General features: G+C 42.6%; 1 protein-coding gene across 4 annotated transcripts in view; it reads right to left on the bottom strand.

The window, feature by feature from the left end:
- The window catches only part of RYR3 (ryanodine receptor 3), a 553,341-nt gene that overhangs the window by 29,553 nt on the left and 501,995 nt on the right, over nt 1–21,793 (bottom strand). For 3 of the 4 annotated variants that reach the window (XM_059913701.1, XM_059913702.1, XM_059913703.1), the window contains exons 74-87: nt 19,781–19,877; nt 18,054–18,160; nt 17,594–17,645; nt 13,355–13,411; nt 12,353–12,452; nt 12,118–12,197; nt 10,560–10,636; nt 7,925–7,998; nt 7,652–7,669; nt 7,158–7,238; nt 6,633–6,721; nt 5,515–5,643; nt 2,240–2,344; nt 411–492 (exon numbers count right to left, since the gene is read on the bottom strand). In XM_059913701.1, the coding sequence (XP_059769684.1) occupies nt 411–492; nt 2,240–2,344; nt 5,515–5,643; nt 6,633–6,721; nt 7,158–7,238; nt 7,652–7,669; nt 7,925–7,998; nt 10,560–10,636; nt 12,118–12,197; nt 12,353–12,452; nt 13,355–13,411; nt 17,594–17,645; nt 18,054–18,160; nt 19,781–19,877 (1,148 nt within the window). The remainder of the gene's footprint in view (nt 1–410; nt 493–2,239; nt 2,345–5,514; nt 5,644–6,632; nt 6,722–7,157; nt 7,239–7,651; nt 7,670–7,924; nt 7,999–10,559; nt 10,637–12,117; nt 12,198–12,352; nt 12,453–13,354; nt 13,412–17,593; nt 17,646–18,053; nt 18,161–19,780; nt 19,878–21,793) is intronic. The other variant, XM_059913704.1, reaches the window with a different exon arrangement.

Here is a 21,793-nt window from a genome sequence, read left to right as displayed (position 1 = left end):
GCCTGGAGAGTGGTTTCATTATCAGATTATCAGGGACACATAGGGATAAGTGGTGCCCCTCTAATCCCCTTAGACCTAGGAGGGTGCCCAACTAGATGGCTGGCATACACACTGGCAGCCAGATGTATCGAAAAGCAATGGGGAGAGGGAGAGGGTAGGGAAGAGCAAAGCTTGGAGGTTTTCCCCAGTTCATTCTGGCTTTCCTACTGAGATAAAATGAGTTGGTTTCAGGCTTTGTCCATCAGACCATGTGCCCCTCACTCATTTTTTTTGTTTCTGAAAATTTGGCTTTCTAACCAATGTCATATGGCACCAATGACCTGCCAGAAGGATAATCTGAGTGATTAGTATGGTTAGTGCTTGGACCAATTACAGTCGTGTGATTGCCTAGTTATACCAAACAGCCCAACCTTCCAGGAGGGACAGAAGCATCACCACCATGTCCTGAAGGAGATCCAAGAGTTCCTTCAGCAGCTCGATCTGACTGGAATCCTAGAACAGAAACAGGAGATACCCCTGAGCTATCTGATCCCTCAGCAAAGTACAGGGCAGTGAGCAAGGAGAGCCTGCTCTGGGAAGGTCAGGTGAAGGCTGCATCCATCTCCAGAATGAGCTCCCTTCTCATGGTGAATGCGGATGTCTTAGCATCCTCTCTTTGTAGCATCGGGAGGCTCGCTGCAGCAGGGTTCATACAAAAGACTTCCTTTACAGTTTTCCTTTTATTAACGCAACGTGGCAGATATACCGATTGTTGTCCAAAACTACTGAACAACCCAAGCCACCAAAGAGCCGTTAGGTGTCTCTAAGTAGCTTAGGTTGCCATTTTTCATACTGAAGAATTACCAGTGAGCTTTTGGGGAATACTACTGCAATCCAATTAAAGGATCAAGGTTCTAATCACCAATTGGGTTCTCCTTTTTTTCTTAATTTAGGTCCTCCTGATTCTAATTGGTGGTGATCTGGGTGCCAGTGGCCCATAAATTGTCATTAATATATCATCGAGGCTATTCCTCCGGATGGTTTTGATACCAGTCTGTTTGGTTTTAATTTCAGCCCTGCAGACAAGGCATTGCCAGGTGAGCTCTGGGCTTCATACCTATGTCACAGAAGGAAAACACTCCTTGGAAGATCTGAGGTGGGGAATCTGAGGGTGAGGTTAAAAAATGCATTCTGGGCCACACTTCTTTTACAGACTCTCTCTCACAAAGACATAGTTCTTTGGCCCTTCAGACTTCAGAGGGATTTTCTAGCGCCTTTGGAGTGTGTCATAGCTATCCACAAAACATCATGGAAGTGTAGACTGTCAGAGCTAGAAGAGCCCTCAAAGGTCGTCTATTTTAACTCCCAATATTTTATAGATGATGAAAGCAAAAACCAGAAAGGGGAAGTGACTTCCCAGAAGACACCAGTGAGGAGGTGGCAGGGTCAGCATCCTGTCTCTGGAGCCTCTACACCGCACTGCCCCACTGGGCTGACAAATTGGCAGCCCTCCCAAGAACTCTCTCCTCCCATAAGGCCAGAGTCAAAAGGGGAAAAATGAAAGGGGTAAATAGCACATTCCAGAAGAGAGAGGCAGATGTGACAGCCTTGACAATTTTAGACACACATTATTTAAATTAATGCTGCCAATGTTACTCTGATCAGCCTGAAACATATCCTGAAGTTCTCCCTCATGTGTTGCCATGGAGAGAGGCCATCGACTACTACAGACACTACATTTATTTGTTCATAATAAATGCTCTGAGCGATTCCGATTCATCTTGCCAGAGAGATGGGGAGTGAGAAGGAAAGGCAGAGATGGGGAAGAGGGGAAGCAAAGGTGACAGAGAAGGGAGATGTGAATTACAGAGACATGCAGACATTTGACAGAGCAGACAGGGGGGTAGATCATGTGCATAAATTGCAAACCAGTGACAAGGAAGCAAAAGGGATTAGCACCATAAAAAGCAAGTGTTGAGGCTATTATGAAAAGGGTAGCAACTGGGGGGACACAAGGGAGAAAGCTGCATTCATGCAAAAGCCTGTCTGGGACACCCCTGCCCACCCCCCCACCACCAGGAGGAGGTATTCATTCCTATCTCCCATTTAAGCCCTCATTTTAAAAATGACACCTGATCTGCATGGCTTTTCCAATCATTTCGTCAAGCAGCCACATCCACAATGGGAAGACCAGGGGGTGGGGACTGACTTAGCGTTTCACACCAATGACACATCAGGAATGGGGAACGGGCCACAGTACCTGAGAGAGTTTCATCTGCATGTTAGCAAATACATGGAGGAAGCCGACCACTGCATCCCATAGCCTACTGTGCGCGAGGCTCTGCTGGTTCCCAATGCAGGGGCCCTACGGAGAGGAGGACATTCTTATTTCACTGGAGCATCACAAGTTGCTCTGAAACTTGCCCTAGTAAGGGCATTTGACATCAGCTCATATATGTAGGGAGCTCTTTCCAAAAGTCACATATTTTGCAGCTCAATATTTTCCCAGGATATTACTTTTCTCCCCACTCCATCGTGTCCCCCCCCAATCCTAAGATCCTATTTCTAGGAAAAATCACTAGGAATGTCACAGTGTGGTGATTTTCAGAGATTTTCTTTTAGCTTCCGTTCTTATGCTAAAGAACATTATTTAAGAGGTAAATGCTCTGGTTGAAACAGGACTGAAGGGTACTCCTGCCGACTCTGGCCCACACCTTGGCCTAAGAGGGGTTCTGAGGAACTCCAGGGTTCCAAGGAGCACAATTTGAAAACCAGGCCCTTGTGCACACATTGTTTGCAGGCAAAGCTGCACATTAAATGTGATGACCACATGGCTATCTACTCAAGTGAAAAAAATCTGAATTATATTCCTAATGTTCAACTACTTTTAGGATTTTCTTATCATTAACCTAAACGTTGGGTACATCATCTCTATCTTTTCTGAAAGCCAGACCTAGACGGATGACTTGATGACCAGTCTGAATTTTCCATGTTAATAACCTTTCCTATTTTGGAAGATCATTTTTGAACCACTGTTTCTTTTCTCTTCTTTTTAAAAATAAGTTATTTGGAATTCTTCTGAATGGAGAGTTGTCTTTCTTATTTATTTAATCATTTATTTACATCACTATGGACTCCACACATTCATTATATGCTTTGGGTTATAATTCAATACTGCTTTATTTACTTTCTTTTGTAGCTCTAATTTTTCCAGTTTTGGCCATTGGGAGCTCTTTCAGTTGGCTCCTGTATCCATTTGACATACCCCCATCATTTGTTTTTAGCATTTTCTTGCACTATAGGATTCTCCAAGCTCATCCTGTATGTTTCCAGCCCTAGTTCTAGAATCAGCCATTTCTCTAAGGAGCCCTATTTCCTTTCAATGGAGAATGGTATTAGAAACCAAGATCTGGGCTCTAGTTGTGCTTGTTGCTACTGAGGTATCATTTTTTTAGGTCCTCCTGGCTGACAGAGCAGCAGAAATATGTGTGTTGTCCTAATCCATGTGTATACACATATCCATAAATATTTCCATATGTAACCATTTGTATCTATGTTAAGCTGAACATGAGTTTAGCATACAAATGTCTCTGACTCTCATTCATTCCCACAGGGATCTTCTATCTCCTCTGCTTGCTCATCTGTAACCTCCCACTCCAACAGTGAGAAACCTGGTTCACTTCCATTATATATGTATAATGGTTTCAGAATTATTAACACATATCCACATGGGAAAAACTTCATCAACTAAAGTGATTATGTATAGTTCCTTTTGCCTTTGGTCTTTCAGACTGTACTCATTTCCAAAGTTTCTTAGGCCAGCACCTTATTCCCTACCTCTTCAGTGAGGCTGTCTTGTATATATACATTTTATACATTTAGAGTCTTCTGTCACATTCTGCCTATGTTCCTTATCCTTAACTCCTCCTTATAGCTTTTTCCTATATTTTTCTACACTTTAATCACTCTCCAAATCACGCTTCAATAAACTTTCAAAAGGAACACTGATACTAGTATTCTAGTATCAAGTTCTAGAAAAGGCTTGGCAGAATTCCCAGGGAAGAGGTGAGCAGGAGAAATTTTGCCTGCATCCCTAAATCAAGTAAGCTTGTTTAAAAATCACTGTTCATGTACATTTGGTGTCTGACCCCTAGAAGTCTCTAGATTCTTTTTTTTTTTTTTAATTTATTTATTTATTTTTGGCTGTGTTGGGTCTTCGTTTCTATGCGAGGGCTTTCTCTAGTTGCGGCGAGTGGGGGCCACTCTTCATCTCTGTGCACGGGCCTCTCATTGTTGCGGCCTCTCTTGTTGTGGAGCACAGGCTCCAGACGCGCAGGCTCAGTAGTTGTGGCTCACGGGCCCAGTTGCTCCGTGGCATGTGGGATCTTCCCAGACCAGGGATCGAACCCGCGTCCCCTGCATTGGCAGGCAGATTCTCAACCACTGCGCCACCAGGGAAGCCCCTAGATTCTTTTTTGAAACAAAACTGATTGTTGAAAGAAACTCACGTTCACCCAAAATATGCTTTTCTTTTACATTTGGGTTAAGTGCTCCATAGGAAGTTCTGGAGATTAGGATGGGCTCTGCAGAGAGCAAATCAGATGCTTGTCAGATCAGTTCAATGATCTTCATACGTATTTCACATGCTGTGAAACTTCAGATCAGTCACCTGTTCCTAGGTTTATCTCCCTATGTTCTTACAATCCTTGAATAAAGCATGGATCAATATCTTCCTTAAAATCCTTCTTTTCAAGTCTTAGTCTTGTGTTTATTTTAGTAAGCAAATATGATCTGAGTGTGCCAGTTGGCTCAACATATAGATCTTCAAAAATCTTATATTACACCACAGAGCACCATGGTATGGCTACTGATTTCACAGCAAATTCTGCTTGAGGACGTCCTCTACTCCTTTTCACAGGAGCTAGACCACTGTAGGCAATGAATAGAGAATGTTGCGAACAGAGAAAGACTGCTGTGAGATGTTCAACCTGAAATTCACCTGTGGATTTGACTGCCATTGCACTTAGCTTATGTGCTTCTGAAGTTACCTTTTCCATAGAGTGAATTTCTGACAAATTAGTAGGCTCTCATGAATTCTGTTTTTAATCTCAAGGCTCAAGATAATACCACTTGTCCCTTTATTCCTTCATTCTATCAATCATTTCTCCACTCCACTCTCCATGCTTACTGAACACCTCTGATGTGCCACACATGCTAGAAATTAAGAATTTTAAAACAAATAAGAAATTTTCTGTTGACACAAAGATTTCAGTCTAGGAGGGAAAGCAAAATGTTAACTAGATAAATGCAAATAAAGTGTGACACTGCTATTTACAGGTCACAGTGGGGTCCATAAACTACAGCTTCTTGTAGAGTGTAGGTACTACTGGTTTCTATTTATAGGTATGGAATATTGTCAGTGCTATAGCTGGATGCACAGTCCACATATGCAGCCAAGTATTCTGTAGACAATTAGAATATGGGAATGTTAAAAATGTTCTCTTTGTTTTCAGGCATGCACTCTATAGCACATACCTGGATGTATTCCGTAAGAGAATTGAAAATCTGCTTGGTGACCGCCAGGGCTTTGGAAAAATTGTGCTTTCCAGATTCATCAATGACGTCCTTCCCTGAATAATACCAGTAGAAGTCACTGATTGATTCCTAAGAACAAAAAAGGAGAGTTTAGTATTTCTCACATCCCAGTCCGTGAAGCTAAACCCAATGTTCAGGAAGAGTACAAGAGCGTCCTACATTTCTGTGACCACTTTGTTATGACAGGAGCCTGGGACTCTGTGAAGAAGCACAGAGGTATCTGATCCCGAGCACCTTTTAAGTACAGATATTCCCCCCCACCGCAGGAAAGGACAGATAGAAGAGAGGGCAGCGTTCAGCTGGACCTGGGTGACCATGTTATAGGACAATTTATTCACAATGAAAAATGGACGTTAAAGATAATATTGATCATCCAAATAATCATGATAGCAGCAGCAACATAATAGCTGACACCGTAAGTGCCGGGCGTTGTTCTGAGCACGTTACATGTATTAAAGCTCTCCGTCTTTACCACCACCCAATGAGACAGGACTACCCATTTTCAATGAGACAGGACTACTCGTTTTATAGATGAGGAAATTGGAACACAAGGAGGTTAAACAGACTGCTCCAGGTCACGAACTGCTGAGTGGCAGAACCAGGCTGAGGAATCAGCAAAGAGGAAAGAGCATCCTTTTTTATGTTTGTGCAGATTTTCTTGACATTATTTGGATTTTCCTTCAAACAATTCAACCAGATGACGTCTCAACACTAAGAACTTGTGAACCCATCTTATTCCTGCTTTCTGTACCTCTTTTTCCTAGTGAAAGTCTGTTCCCATGCACAGGTTGCCTGGAGCGCTGTGGCTAAGCTTACACAGGCAAAACTAAAGTGAATCAGCAGTTTATAACAGAAGATTTGGTAGTTAACCACTCCCCCGACTTCAGTCTTCAAACTCACATTTTAGGTATTTGACTCCCCATAAGTGTGTGGACATAAGATTACAAGACCTTCCTTGCTGGGGCTGGACTGTATCCTGGGCCGTCCCTGAGGCTGTGTGACTGTCTTTAGCTTCCAGAAGTGCATGTGAGGTGTGCTACCATCCAACGCCCACCCACCTGCAGACGCAGGAGGTAGTCCACGGTACTGATGATGACATTCACGGTGGTGGTGTTGCCCATCTGAGTCCGCAGGAAGTTCTGGAAATCTGAGAACACCAGGGTTGGGTCAGAGTCCGTCCCTGCGGAGCTCAGCTTCTCGGCTGAGCTCAGAAGAGACTCACCATGTGAAAAGCCTTACAAGGGCACACTGCTTAGGTCCTGAAGGACAGAGCACTGCCCTGAGACCTCCCATCCCAGCGGCACCAGAAACTGGACTTAACGAGCCCCGAGGGACTTGACAGCAAGGGGTGGGTGTTTAGCTTCAACATCTGAAGATTCTGGAAGCAGCTTAGCCTGGGTGGCACTAAATAACATCAGCCATGAAGTTAAAGGCCATGTTACATAGGGTTTCTTATTAAGGAATGGATTAACTGTTGTCCTTAAATTAGCAACTGGCTGTATGAAATGTGGCAACCTGAAATGAATCAAAATTTTGTACCTGAATGTTGTTGTCCCTTGACAAATCAAATCTGTTCCACTTACCACTGTTATGTCCTTCACAAAGTAACTGTAGGAATCTAAAGAGATCTCGTGTAAACTCGTCATTCTGGAGTACTTTTTCACCTTGAAAACACAGAATACTGGTGAGCATCTGTTTGGCTTTTCAACATAGAATACCTTCCACCACACATGACTGCAAAAATGCTAAAGGAGCTGTGTCAGAACAGTGTGGAAAGGGAACTGTGGATGAATGGTGACAGACCCAATTAAAACTGGAACTGAGGCAACACCCAACAAAGCCAGAATTGTTAGCCCCGGGATGCATTTGGAAGGAAAACAACTAGGCAGTAATGATTCACAGTCCGTAACACATGCTTTGGAAGATGGAAGACACTTCTTTAATTAAACAACAAACTGCTGAGTTAAACTCAACATGCAACCACCAAGCCGAAAATGTGTCTGTGCTGAGCCAATTAAATAAGATCCCTTAGGACTCGCACACGCGGTACGAACTCAGGCCGGAAACTCGGACTTACCACGCTCACGAACAATGACTAGCCATAAGAGAAAAACAGAAGAACACAGAGTAAGAAAACCACAGACATCAAGACAGACTCTCTTCAGCTAATACTGGTTCTGTGAACACATCAGCCTGGATATGCTTTATCAAAACTACGGATGGAAACATCTTGCTGAAATGGACCAAGTCCTTGGAGATTAAGCAGCAGTGAACAGGGGCTCTAACCAGAAATAGTTAACTAGGATTTTAATTGGAAACAGAGCAGCCTTCACCTTCATCAGTTACTTACGTGTTCCTTCCTCAGTAACCATCCCCAGGCCTTCAGCTTTATTCTGCCTCTCAAATGCATTCAAATCAAGGACACTTGTAACAGACGAAAGAAAAGAAGGTTCAGGGCTACGCACACTGGGAAAATGGGTTTTTAACGTCGATGAACCCATCAACTAAGAATACCCTGTCCTTGCATTATCATAAATGCACCAACGTATTGTGGTGTGGTTGAGAGTCTCATGATTCCCCGGGTTTGTGCTAAGCAGTGTTGTCCAAGGGTGCCTGGAGCTCACAGCCCTTGCCATGTGCAAGGACAGGGGTCAGAAACATGTATGGAGATTGTCACTGTTTGTCCACTTTGAGTCCCTTCTTATGGATGAAGATTTAGAAAGGCTTTCCAAATCGAGAAGGAATAACCTGTTTCTAAGATTTCTTAAGGGAAAGTTTACTTTAAACTGCACTAATTCATGTTCACCTTCCACGTGTACCTACTTTCTCTGAGAATCACAAGGAATTGTGGCTTTTAGTGCTTAGGATGAATACTGATGGAGAGAGCTACAAAGTTTCAGATTTTGAAGGGCCACACCCTTTTACTCTATCATTCAGGAGCCAAAAGTAGCCAAGATCACGCTTTCTAGAGGCAATGGTGTCCCTAGGTGTTCCTGAACCTGTGACAAGTTGGCTTTCATTTTTGTCCTCACCTTCTACAACCTTCCCAGCCACAGCCACCAACAAAGCCTGCTTAGCCAGGAACCTCTAGGACAACCGCAAAGCTATAATGAGAATAATGCTCATGTGATTTCCAACTGGGGCTCACTCTATTTCTCTAATAGGGTCTAACTCCTTAGCCAATATGAAAGATTTTATAGAACATAAGACCACAAAGTCTCACAAGAATATAGACCTTAGAGAAGCTTATGGCTGAGTCCAGTAAGATTCTGCAAAACCTCTTCTTCCTTTTACCACTGGGCAAAGGAAATGACTGTTGGATTGGAAAGACTTTGGGGAAAAATCCAGCACCCCTTTTCCCCTTTTAGGGAGTCACATATGTTCTGTAAGTTAGATGAATTTTAAAGAGAAAGTGAAAATTCCTACCGCCATTATGTTGGTTTTCCCCAGACCCTGCTATAAAAAAGTTCTGTTTGATAATACAAAATTATCCTTTGATTTTGGGAGGAGAATACGGAAACAGGACATTTGGACATAGCTGCTTTGAAGTGTCACTGCTGATTCAGGAGACAATCTGTGCAGTGGACATTTCTGACCCTTACTCCATCCTGAAATACCCATTTCAAATGTTCTGATTTCTTCAATGCTTAACTATTTTACAAATACATATTATTTTTATAATCAGCAAAAAACCATTAAAATACCTTAAAACTTCTGTGAGAACTCAGTTGGCCTCTAACGGTATGTCACTTGTCCCTCTAAGCCATCATTATAAATTAGCTTAGCAATATTAAGTTCTACAGTCTACCAAGAGAACTCTTAGAAATTTAATTGAGAATATCATGAGCAATATGGGACTGAACTGCCTTGATTTTTGCCATCTTTGAGTCCACATGTACTATTTCACCCTCAGTGAGTCAGGTCTGGCAATATTACATTTTCTTTTCCTGAGGGAGGTAATAAACGAATTGGCTGTCGGTGGGGGAAAAATGGAGCTGAGGACAAGGGATTGTACTGCAGCTCAAATATGCTCCGTACAACCCCAGGGTACAATATGTACCCAATCCAATATAACTAGCAATATTATGAAGTCCACCAAAGAAAGAACATCCATCCTCCAAATTTTCAATTGGACTAACGTTCCAAGTTTAAGAATTATTAATTGGAGGCAAACGAGCTGGATAATTACAACTTTGACTTCTTTCAGAATGAGTTGCAGACGATTCAAAATACATACGAATCTCGGAGAATAAGCTGAAAGATTGCTGGCTTATTTCTGAAATGAGCAAGTATGGTAACCTTACGACTTTTGGTTACCTATTGTTCATCTGTCAGAGGGTTCAGCCATGAGGGGAGGCTTACACAACTGGGTAATATAAATGGAAAGTTTAATGCTTTGTTTTTCAGACAATGTCAAAATGTTCCCACGTCAGGATGTGCCTCTGTCAAAATGGATGTGTCAAAATATGTACCTACAAAATATCTATTCAGGCTCAAAGAATTGTTAAGGATTAACAAAGTGCCTAATGGGTCTAACGAACACATAACCTTGAGTCATACTGAGGGATTCCTCCTCTTTTCCATTCTTTTCTAGTTCGACTTTTATCAGCATACATGTTTAAGAGAAACTCACACTCAGCTCCAAATAAAACAACAACATAAGAAAAAAGGAGGAAGGGGCGATTCAAACACCAAACAGGTGTTGGTATGTAGGTGTGTGTGTGTGTGTGTGTGTGTGTGTGTGTGTGTGTGTGTGTGTGTGTGTGTGTGTACAGATTACATTTTCCCCTCTGAATGGTATTTGAAGGTAATCCTGAGGGCTGGAGGAACAATACCCATCCTCTTAGCTTTCGGAAGTAGCTACTCCTTTCTCAATAATTCCATGATAAGCCAGTTTATTCTGTGGCCCTCCCCCACCCCCTCCCCCTTTCCCCGAATAGTGAAGAACTTTAAGAAAATGCTATGGGTGGTTTTCCCATATTTACCTGCAACACTGCATAAGACCAGAAAGGCTTTGAAAGAACCCAGCATCCTTTTTCTCCTTTAGGTAATCTAGCATTTTCTGCAAGGGAGACACATTTAAAGAGGAAAAACAATGACAACTATGGCACACGTACTGACCCTCCTGATTGTGATGAACAGATGGCAGCCATGCAGGCACACCGAGTCACATCCAGGATGCTGGTTTGTAACCCCGGGTAAGCAGTGAGATACTCCACCTGTGGACTTAAACCTTCCGTGTGCCTGAGCGCCACCCTCCACTTATGGAACCAGAATATTTTAGGGCAGATGTTTTATTTTATAAAGGTCCGCTGGTATTGACAGTATAGTGGATCTTTGACATTCATAGATTTACTGTTTGAGGCCTCTGCTATTTGGGAACAGGTGCCAGGACTGGGATGTAGTAATGTTTACGGTTGCTGAGGTACAATCTGAACGGCTCATGCAATGATTTTAACGCACCGGAGCAAGGAGCTTACCTACTAATGAGCCTAGTTGAGAGCTCAGTATCTCTCTCACAATAAGACTTAGTTTCCTCTGTTCTCTGTTACTGGCAAGCCAGGAACTTTGTCTGACATAATAAGAATTTTGTTTCTTTGTCTTGTTTTTTTTTTAAAAGGGCTCTGTAAGAAAGTCAACTGACAGGGTGGTGATGGAAGAGAACAGAAAGTGAGGGGTGCCTTTGAAAATGGTAGTTCTTAATGAGAAATTTGTTTGTGATGAGTTAAAGCCTGGGAAAAATTATATGCAATAATGGTAGTCATGGATTTGGAAATTCTCAAAGGCCCTGGGATATAACCCTTATGAATGCCAAAAGTCTTTAAAATTTCATTTTCCTGTGCACACAGATGCTTTTATTTTTAGCCAGAGCCTGGAGCACTCAGGAGACACCCGTGCATTTCTATCTTCTGTAGCCAGTTCCAATTCAGATTGCTGAATGAATTCCATGTGCCAGACACTCCACTTTGTATGTCTCTGTGTGTTCTCTCATTTAATGCATGATGGCAGGGGTTTTTATTTGCATTATTCACTGCTACACCCTCTACCCACAGAAGAGAGCCTGGCCCTAGTGCATAGTCAGCAATCACTAAACCGCTGTTAAATACATGAATAAATGAATGAATGAACAAACAATAGGTGTGTGTTGTTATGAACCTCACTTAACTGATCAGGCCCCTTGCTCACAGTAAGGCAGCTAATACGCGAAAGGGTCGAAATAAAAACCTAAGGCTTAGAAAACTTCCTCTAGAGCATATTTTTGTAGAAAATCATCTAATGATGAAAAAAATGTAATGTTTTTCTTTTTGAACCCTAGGTAAGCCCTCTTTACTAAGCATACGTTTGTCTAAAGACTCCTAGTCCTGGTTTTATCTGTGTTCCCAGTTACTCTGGCATAACTGGTCACTAAGGACAAAACACCAGCAAAGGTGATTCTGGGTGGCCACCTCTGTAGCAGAGTCAACATCTCTTCCCTGAAGTGTGACAGCTGTCAAATGGAAATACCCCAGGAAGTCTGCACCACCTCCTGCGAGCCCCCATTACCTGCTGCACGCCAGCGTTGCCCCCATTCAGAATGGCGATCCCCAGCTTCAGAGTCTCCACCACCATGGGGCTCATCTCACCTGCCGTGGTAAAGATTCAGGTGAATCACCAAGGAAACAGAGGGTAAAAAATCACATCTACTGGGCTTTACCAGGACCCGTTAATAATGACGTCACGTCATGGTGTGACATCTCTGTGGTAGTTAAGGGGCCCATGTAGAAATCTCAGAAGTCACCTTTGCTGGCGCTTATCATCTGAAGGACCATCTCTGCGGCTCCACGCTCATGCAGCCGAGCTTGCTGATAGAGGGTTTTCTGCTTTTCCATTTCTTTCTCCTAGAAAAAAAAAAAAAGCAGGAAAAGATTTGTTTACCCCCAGAGAATTCACCGTGGTCAGGTGAGTCGGGAGAGAGAATCTTTACTTGCCTAAGAAGGCAACAAACATAATTTTGAACAAAACAGACCTTGGAAGTTTATTTTTAGACGCTGTCCAGCTTTCCAAAACTGACCACCCATAATTTACTCACCTTTTGATGCCGCATTTTCTACTTTTTGTACTGATAGGTAACACAGTCTGTTCCCCTGTGATACTATAATTATAGGAAGTGACCCCAGATTAAGATGTGCTTGTTTTCAATGTTCAGTCATACAGGAAGACCTGCTGCGGGCTCAGCTGGAGTTCATCTGTCGGACTGTAGGAAACACCCACTTATCCAGAATGCTCAGACCACACTTAACTGAGACTCTACAAGATACGAGATGCTAGAATGTCAAGGCTTTCCAGAACTGTAATTGTCTTCATTTACTTTTACTATTGTATACTTTGTCTATAAAACAGTACAAGTAAACTCATGTCGTTCTATCTTGAGAGATTCAGGGTCCTGCACTGCCTCAAAATTAAGATTGTTATTAAGTACGTTTACAGAATAACGGTGCAAAAAACCTTCCAGTGTCTCTACTGCTGTGAATTTTCACTTTTGAATGTTTGAATGTGCCCTTCTATGGCCCCTGTTACGACCACACTTGGGTAGATGCAGGAGATTTCCCAGAAGAGCAAACCTGTGGGGCTGTTTGCTGACTGACTGGCTGCCTGCTACGTCTCATTAAGCCAAGAGACAGACAGCAACCACAACTAATGTATTTGCCACCAGACACATGTGGTGGGTGAGCTGTGTGGCTAATGTCAGCACCCACCCCTGAAGGCCCTCCTGCTGGCTTCAATCTTAGTGAGAACTTACTTCAAATGTTTTTTCCTTGTCTTCCTCCTCTTCTTCGTCTTCCCCACTCTGACAACTCTGAATTCAATGCAGCAGGGAGAGGAGGAGACAGACAATCAAATTAAAGGTGAGCCTTGTATGTATATGTATGGCTGATTCACTTTGTTATACAGCAGAAACTAACACACCATTGTAGAGCAATTATACTCCAATAAAGATGCTAACGAAACAAAACAAAACAAAACAAAAAGGTGAGCCTTGTATGTATATGTGTGGCTGATTCACCTTGTTATACAGCAGAAGCTAACACACCATTGTAGAGCAATTATACTCCAATAGAGGTGTTAACAAAAAAAAACGAAACAAAACAAAAAGGTGAGCCTTGTAAACAAGACTCTACTGTGTGAGGGCAGGGGACAGGATGTAATTCACAGGTACCTCAGGACCTCAGCACTCTGTAAAACCAAGAACATTTGGACCACTGCAGGCAACATTCAACTATAAAGGCCACCTTTGCAGTTACCAAGGGGTTCAGAAATGAGAAATGGGAACACCAAGATCACATAGTCAATGGGGACCCATCTGGTTTAACCACAGACCTGAACTCTTCTACTTAGTCAAGTTCTGGTGTAAATCGAGAGACAAGAGCACAGGGAGCTGGCCTTTCTCAACAAGAACCAGGGGCTTGGACCAAAGATTAGGGAAACCCAGGCTGTGAATCCCAAAGTGACCCCGTGGTGCAGCTGGTAGAGGAATGGGTGCTCCTGTACCCCAACCTACCCCCCTTGCTGCCCGACATGAAGGTCTCCCATTTGAGAAGCAGCAGTTTGCTTAACCACTTGGCATTCCAGAGGCCACCGTCCCTCTATGTGACATAGAAACATCATCTCTGGTCACTCCATCTCTTCCAGAACACTAGGAACTTCCTCTAGTCTCTAAGCCTGTTTCCAAATGTACCGAACTTCCTTCACCTACAGATGTGTCTGAACTGCTGGACGTGTTCTGAGCACTGAGTAAAAATGCGAGGATGATCTGGATGCCTAAGCCCTGATTAGCTGGCTTAGAAGTGTCATGCGAGAAATACAAAGCATCCTAAGAGACTACTACAAGCAACTTTATGCCAATAAAATGGACAACCTGGAAGAAATGGACAAATTCTTAGAAAGGTATAACCTTCCAAGACTGAACCAGGAAGAAACAGAAAATATGAACAGACCAATCACAAGTAATGAAATTGAAACTGTGATTAAAAATCTTCCAGCAAACAAAAGTCCAGGACCAGAAGGCTTCACAGGTGAATTCTATCAAACATTTAGAGAAGAGCTAATACCTATCCTTCTCAAACTCTTCCAAAAAATTGCAGAGGAAGGAACACTCCCAAACTCATTCTATGAGGCCACCATCACCCTGATACCAAAACCAGACAAAGACACTACAAAAAAAGAAAATTACAGACCAATATCAGTGATGAATATAGATGCAAAAATCCTCAACAAAATACTAGCAAACAGAGTCCAACAGCACATTAAAAGGATCATACACCACGATCAAGTGGGATTTATCCCAGGGATGCAAGGATTCTTCAATATACGCAAATCAATCAATGTGATACACCATATTAACAAATTGAAACATAAAAACCATATGATCATCTCAATAGATGCAGAAAAAGCTTGTGACAAAATTCAACACCCATTTATGATAAAAACTCTCCAGAAAGTGGGCATAGAGGGAACCTACCTCAACATAATAAAGGCCATATATGACAAACCCACAGCAAACATCATTCTCAATGGTGAAAAACTGAAAGCATTTCCTCTAAGATCAGGAACGAGACAAGGATGTCCACTCTCACCACTATTATTCAACATAGTTCTGGAAGTCCTAGCCACGGCAATCAGAGAAGAAAAAGAAATAAAAGGAATACAAATTGGAAAAGAAGAAGTAAAACTGTCACTGTTTGCAGATGACATGATACTATACATAGAGAATCCTAAAACTGCCACCAGAAAACTGCTAGAGCTAATTAATGAATATGGTAAAGTTGCAGGATACAAAATTAATGCACAGAAATCTCTTGCATTCCTACACACTAATGATGAAAAATTTGAAAGAGAAATTATGGAAACACTCCCATTTACCACTGCAACAAAAAGAATAAAATACCTAGGAATAAACCTACCTAGGGAGACAAAAGACCTGTATGTAGAAAACTATAAGACACTGATGAAAGAAATTAAAGATGATACCAACAGATGGAGAGATATACCATGTTCTTGGATTGGAAGAATCAACATTGTGAAAATGAGTATACTACCCAAAGCAATCTACAGATTCAATGCAATCCCTATCAAATTACCAATGGCATTTTTTTACGGAGCTAGAACAAATCATCTTAAAATTTGTATGGAGACACAAAAGACCCCGAATAGCCAAAGCAGTCTTGAGGGGAAAAAACGGAGCTGGAGGAATCAGACTCCCTGACTTCAGACTATACTACAAAGCTACAGTAATCAAGACAATATGGTACTGGCACAAAAACAGAAACATAGATCAATGGAACAAGATAGAAAGCCCAGAGATAAACCCATGCACCTATGGTCAACTAATCTATGACAAAGGAGGCAAAGATATACAATGGAGAAAAGACAGTCTCTTCAATAAGTGGTGCTGGGAAAACTGGACAGCTACATGTAAAAGAATGAAATTAGAATACTCCCTAACACCATACACAAAAATAAACTCAAAATGGATTCGAGACCTAAATGTAAGACTGGACACTATAAAACTCTTAGAGGAAAACATAGGAAGAACACTCTTTGACATAAATCACAGCAAGATCTTTTTGATCCACCTCCTAGAGTAATGGAAATAAAAACAAAAATAAACAAATGGGACCTAATGAAACTTCAAAGCTTTTGCACAGCAAAGGAAACCATAAACAAGACGAAAAGACAACCCTCAGAATGGGAGAAAATATTTGCAAATGAATCAACGGACAAAGGATTAATCTCCAAAATATATAAACAGCTCATTCAGCTCAATGTTAAAGAAACAAACACCCCAATCCAAAAACAGGCAGAAGCCCTAAATAGACATTTCTCCAAAGAAGACACACAGACGGCCATGAAGCACATGAAAAGATGCTCAACATCACTAATTATTAGAGAAATGCAAATCAAAACTACAATGAGGTATCACCTCACACCATTTAGAATGGGCATCATCAGAAAATCTACAAACAACAAATGCTGGAGAGGGTGTGGAGAAAAGGGAACCCTCTTGCACTGTTGGTGGGAATGTAAATTGATACAGCCACTATGGAGAACAATATGGAGGTTCCTTAAAAAACTAAAAATAGAATTACCATATGACCCAGCAATCCCACTACTGGGCATATACCCAGAGAAAACCGTAATTCAAAAAGACACATGCACCCGAATGTTCATTGCAGCACTATTTACAATAGCCAGGTCATGGAAGCAACCTAAATGCCCATCAACAGACGAATGGATAAAGAAGAAGTGGTACATATATACAATGGAATATTACTCAGCCATAAAAAGGAACGAAATTGAGTCATTTGTTGAGACGTGGATGGATCTACAGACTGTCATACAGAGTGAGGTAAGTCAGAAGAAGAAAAACAAATATTGTATATTAACGCATGTATGTGGAACCTAGAAAAATGGTACAGATGAGCCGGTTTGCAGGGCAGAAGTTGAGACACAGATGTAGAGAACGGACATATGGACACCAAGGGGGGAAAACTGTGGTGGGGTGGGGATGGTGGTGTGCTGAATTGGGCGATTGGGATTGACATGTATACACTGATGTGTATAAAATTGATGACTAATAAGAACCTGCAGTATAAAAAAACAAACAAACAAAACAACTAATACTAAACTTTCATTGGGCTATTTGTATGGAAATATGTTAATATAAATGTTTCAGACATTTTTTAAAAAATAAAAAAATAAAAAAATAAATAAAAACACTGGGAATAAAAAAAAAAAAAGGAAGTGTCATGCGAACCCAGCCACCAGACCCCACTGTTTCTGCAAAGCTTCAAGGTTTCCATAGGATGATGGGAGAGTGGTTTATTAATGCTGCCCGTAGAGCACGTGAATTGTGCAAGGCCTGGAGCCCAGGCCGTGACCCAGTCCCAGGCCTGCCGCTCACTGTGACAGTTTTCATGTGCCTGCAGAGGTCTAAGGGAAATAGAAAGACTGAGACAACGGGCAGAAAACCCACGTGTACCTTGGCCATCATGCTGGCATAGGAGGTGTACAAAGGGTCGTCTTCCAGTTTGCTGGAAAGAATGGAGGAAATATTTAGCAGGCTACCTTTGGACCCAGCAGAAAAGACCAAGTGCCATATAAATCTTCAATGTACTGGTGAATTAATTAGAAACTCCCTCCCTCACCCCGATTCTTAGAAACCACTGTGAAAATCTGAATCAGCATTGGCTTGACACGGAATTCAGGGATGAAGTTACAATTTCAGGCTGCTTCATCTTCAGACTCAGTGTCAGGCGTAATGATGAAAGGGCTTAGGTAGTTCCCCTAGAGGTTTCTGGATGGCCAAGAACAGAGCAGCAAGGAGGGCTGCTCAAATCTGGCATCCCCTCTGTGCACACTGCAAGCTGCGGGAGGACGGTTTGGGGTTGACACAGCTGTGCCTGTGCCTGGGACGAGCGGGGCGCTCCGGCAGTGCTGACCTCCTCTCTGTGAGAGCGTTGCGGCTAAAGTGGAGGATGATCTGATGAAGTGGGTCTGGCTGCTTTTCTGTCTCCTCCTCCTCCTCCTCTTCCACCTTGGGAGATTTCTACACAAACCAAGGCAGACAGGTTTTAGGCGTGGATTTCAGCACATGGCACACCACCGCATGCGAACATAGGTAAAGCATCAGGCACAGAGCGCATCAACTCAAAGCACAAAGAGAAACCACGACGTCATATGTTTATTTCAGGACAGAAGCCCTAAGGATGCAAGGTTGGGGAATGAAATATATGTATTTTTCAGCCAATTAAAGAAACATTGCAATTTGGGGGTTAAAACGAAATGAAAGGAAAAGCAAAAGCCTGACCGCAGGGGAGGCGCTACAGACCCCAGTCAGCAGAACTCTCATGCAAGCTCTGGGCACCCGCGGTCAGGAGGGAAGCCCTGGAGAGTCCCCGAGAGGCTGCATCTCTCCGTCAACACCTGACATATGTCTTGGAGAGCTGGGCTGGGAACAAGTGTGGGGCAAGAGTTATAAAGCACTGGGGCTGTTTTCGGGTCTATTACTATTCTAGACTCAACCCACTGAAACAGTTCTCTTTCCCGCTCTCACCCCTGACCCTGAAAATCTTGCTGTTCCTGAGAGATGCCATCCTGGAGCTGTGAGCCTTGCAGTTTCTCCTCTGAGCAAGCCTTTTCTCTATCTCCTTTTACAGAAAGGGAAATAGCAGCTGATGCCAGACGTGGATTTTCCAGCAGTGGCAGAACCAGCAGGGTGGACCATATTCAGTAAATTGGTGAGAACTACGCAGGTTGTGTGAATGGTTCAGAAGAAGGGAGAGGGTTGAAATGATGCTCATTGTCAACTTCACACTAATCAAGAACCTGGGAAAACCAAGTGACTGTCTTTCTCACCGACAGGAATATATGAAAAGACTGAAGGGCATAAAGAGAAATGGAAAGAAAATGCAGGAGGAAGGATTAAAGGAAAAGAGCCGGGAAGAGGATAAGAAACAGAAGGAGATGGGGAAAGAGAAAGAGAATGTAACATGGAAAGTGTTAAATACGAGAAACACAGGGCAAGACTAATGGAGAGAAGTAGGGATGAGAGAAAAAGATTGATGGGAGAAATAAGGAGAAAGAGGAAAAGAACCAGGGCTTGGCCAAAGGAGAGAAGGGTGTATTTTCTTTCTGAACCAGGATGAAGCTCAGTGTTGCTGCAGTAATAAGCTTTTCCCCTTGTGTGTTGTTTCAAGTAGTTTTAGAGCATGAAGCCTGTTAGAGACGAGGCGTGGCAAATCTTCAGAAGGGCCAAATACAGAACTGTGAGAGGCAGGAAGGGCATTTAGATATGCCTTCCCCAAAGTGGAGCTACTGACCAGACATGCAGGGCTTTGGCTGGAGTGGCTGGCCTCCTGCAACCAAGGGTGCTCAAAACTTAACTTAGCGTGGACTTTCCAAGGCACGGCTGCACATCCCAAGCAACATTAGCTGTTAATGAGGAGGAGGAGGATGATCACAGGACCAGCCCCTCCGAGTGAAATTCATCCTCTGGCTCTTATGACCATTATTAGCAGGGTTTCCTCTGATAATTTATACAGTTAGCTCCTTTCAGATTTAGACACCCAATTCTTTGCGCATCTTTAATGGTTATAACGCACACACATGAATACAAAAATCAAATTCATTCGCACCCATATCTGCTCCCAGTTGAGTCAGTACTTACAGCCAAATCCTGTACTAGTTTCTCTTCAAAGGAATACTCCTCTGTTTCTATCCAAAATCTCTGATAGCCATGGAGGAAGAGGTTAATAGAGCGGTGCCTGAGCGGAAGGGGTGAGAGTGAGGTCAAGAGGGGTCCACGGGACACCTTGTTTTAGTTTGGGCGGTTAACGGTTAGTAAGCAGTTTTGTACAATTCTTATCTTCTGATTGGTCAGGGTAGCCAAGAGCACACCGTAAGCATTTATTTCAAAGAAACCGGAATCCTCTAACGTGGCAGATCCTGAATATCTGGTTCAAGACCTGGAGGTCACCATAACCCTACTCTGGTCTCCTTGGGTCTTTATCATGTTTTCCCTATAATGAGAATTCATTAGGCCAAGGAACAGTCCTGAACTATCTGCTAAATATGGCAATTTGGTTATTCATTTTGGCTGATCACCTGTCCAGGCGATCCAATCAAAATCATGCTGATGGTGAGGGGGTTAGTCTCAGATACGCTGAAAGCAGCAAAGCGTGGCTTCATTACAGGGCCTCTGAGGAACCACAGCTGCAAGAGCTCCAGCTTCTACTCAGGAAGCAAAGCTTGGGCATGCTGCACAACTTCTGCATGCTTCACATGTTCTAGCTGTGGCCCTGGTATGTGGGAGCACTGAATAAACTGGCACAAGCCACTCACTCCCTATAGGACAAGAATTGACGTCTGGGAATATTAGCCACTGACGAGCCAGTAAGTGGTTACCCAAATGTGAGGAGGGAAGGAGAGAAAAGGAAGGTCAAGACCAGAGTCATCAAGACCTGGTCATGGTTTCCAGTAGAACACAGCCCTTACCATCTTTCTTCAAAATCTGACCAATCAGAGTTTTTTAAAAAATTGTACAAATTTGTGTTTTTATGGTCATGTTAAATCATGGTCAAGAAAGGAGGGGTGTGCAGAGAATGAGCCGGTCTCTCCACAGGTTACATTACCATTAAAATGGGTATAAGCCTGTCATACTGAGTTTTTTCATTAACCTTTTCCAGCCAAACCCGTTGAAAGGTGCTCAGGAAGAAATTGTTAATTTTGTGTCTGGGGAAAAGCATACAGGTTTTCTTTTAAAAACTCACATCAGAGAAACAGTTTCCATATGATAAAATAAATCCCTTTAGCCCTTTAGTTTGGAAGACTCCATGTAGTTTAGATCCTCATAAGATGGAGAAAAGGAGTGGTCTCCACAACTTAGCTTCTTAGGTAGTTAGTGTTTATTGTTGTTACGAAATCTACATACAATCCTCCATGCTAGGGAGAAATCCAGGGCAACCCTCTAAAACAGCTGGGTTAGGGGCTGGGGTGGCCACGTTTCATCAAGGACACAGTGAATTCCTGGACTTACTATGATCCATACAGGGACAGAGTTGTTGAAGAAGCAACCAAAATATTAAAGGATGGTACTAACATTTTCAGTGGATTTAGAAAAAACTGCTTGTTTCTGAGAGATGTAACTGCCGCCTAGCTGGCCCTGGAGACATGTGCTTAAAGCTGAGCCCTTCTGGAGGTCACATTAGCACATCAGGTATGGCCCTCTACCAGAGGGGAAAGCGAATGCCTTCTGATGTTTTACCACTTCTAGAAAACAGACAAAAATCCTAGGCATTTTTGCGTTTTCTACTGGGCTATAAATTTCATTTGTCTGCCAGGACTTCAGCAGGCTTCATGCCCATGACTGCCTGACTTAATTTTTCAGCTTTTTATTAATGAATTCTACTTGATTTGTGATGCCTCTACCTTTCCAGAGACACTAGTTTATTTTCTCAGGAGACCTGTAGGAGCAGGTGTGTGTCTCAGAGGCCATGAGTCTCCATCATCTTCAAAGACCCTAACTAGGAGAGTTCAGTTGGCCAGATGGCTCAGGACAGGGATATAGGACACTCTCAACAAATGATGGCCAAGATGCACAATTTGATGAAAGCAAAATGTCAAGCACAGGAATACTCTTTCATCCAATATTCCAAAGAAACACATTTATTTACATGGGATT

This window comes from Balaenoptera ricei, chromosome 2 (assembly GCF_028023285.1).
Source record: "Balaenoptera ricei isolate mBalRic1 chromosome 2, mBalRic1.hap2, whole genome shotgun sequence".
NCBI lineage: Eukaryota > Metazoa > Chordata > Mammalia > Artiodactyla > Balaenopteridae > Balaenoptera > Balaenoptera ricei.
The sequence above is the reverse complement of the archived record's forward strand: the minus strand, read 5'-3'. Positions and strand labels throughout refer to the sequence as shown.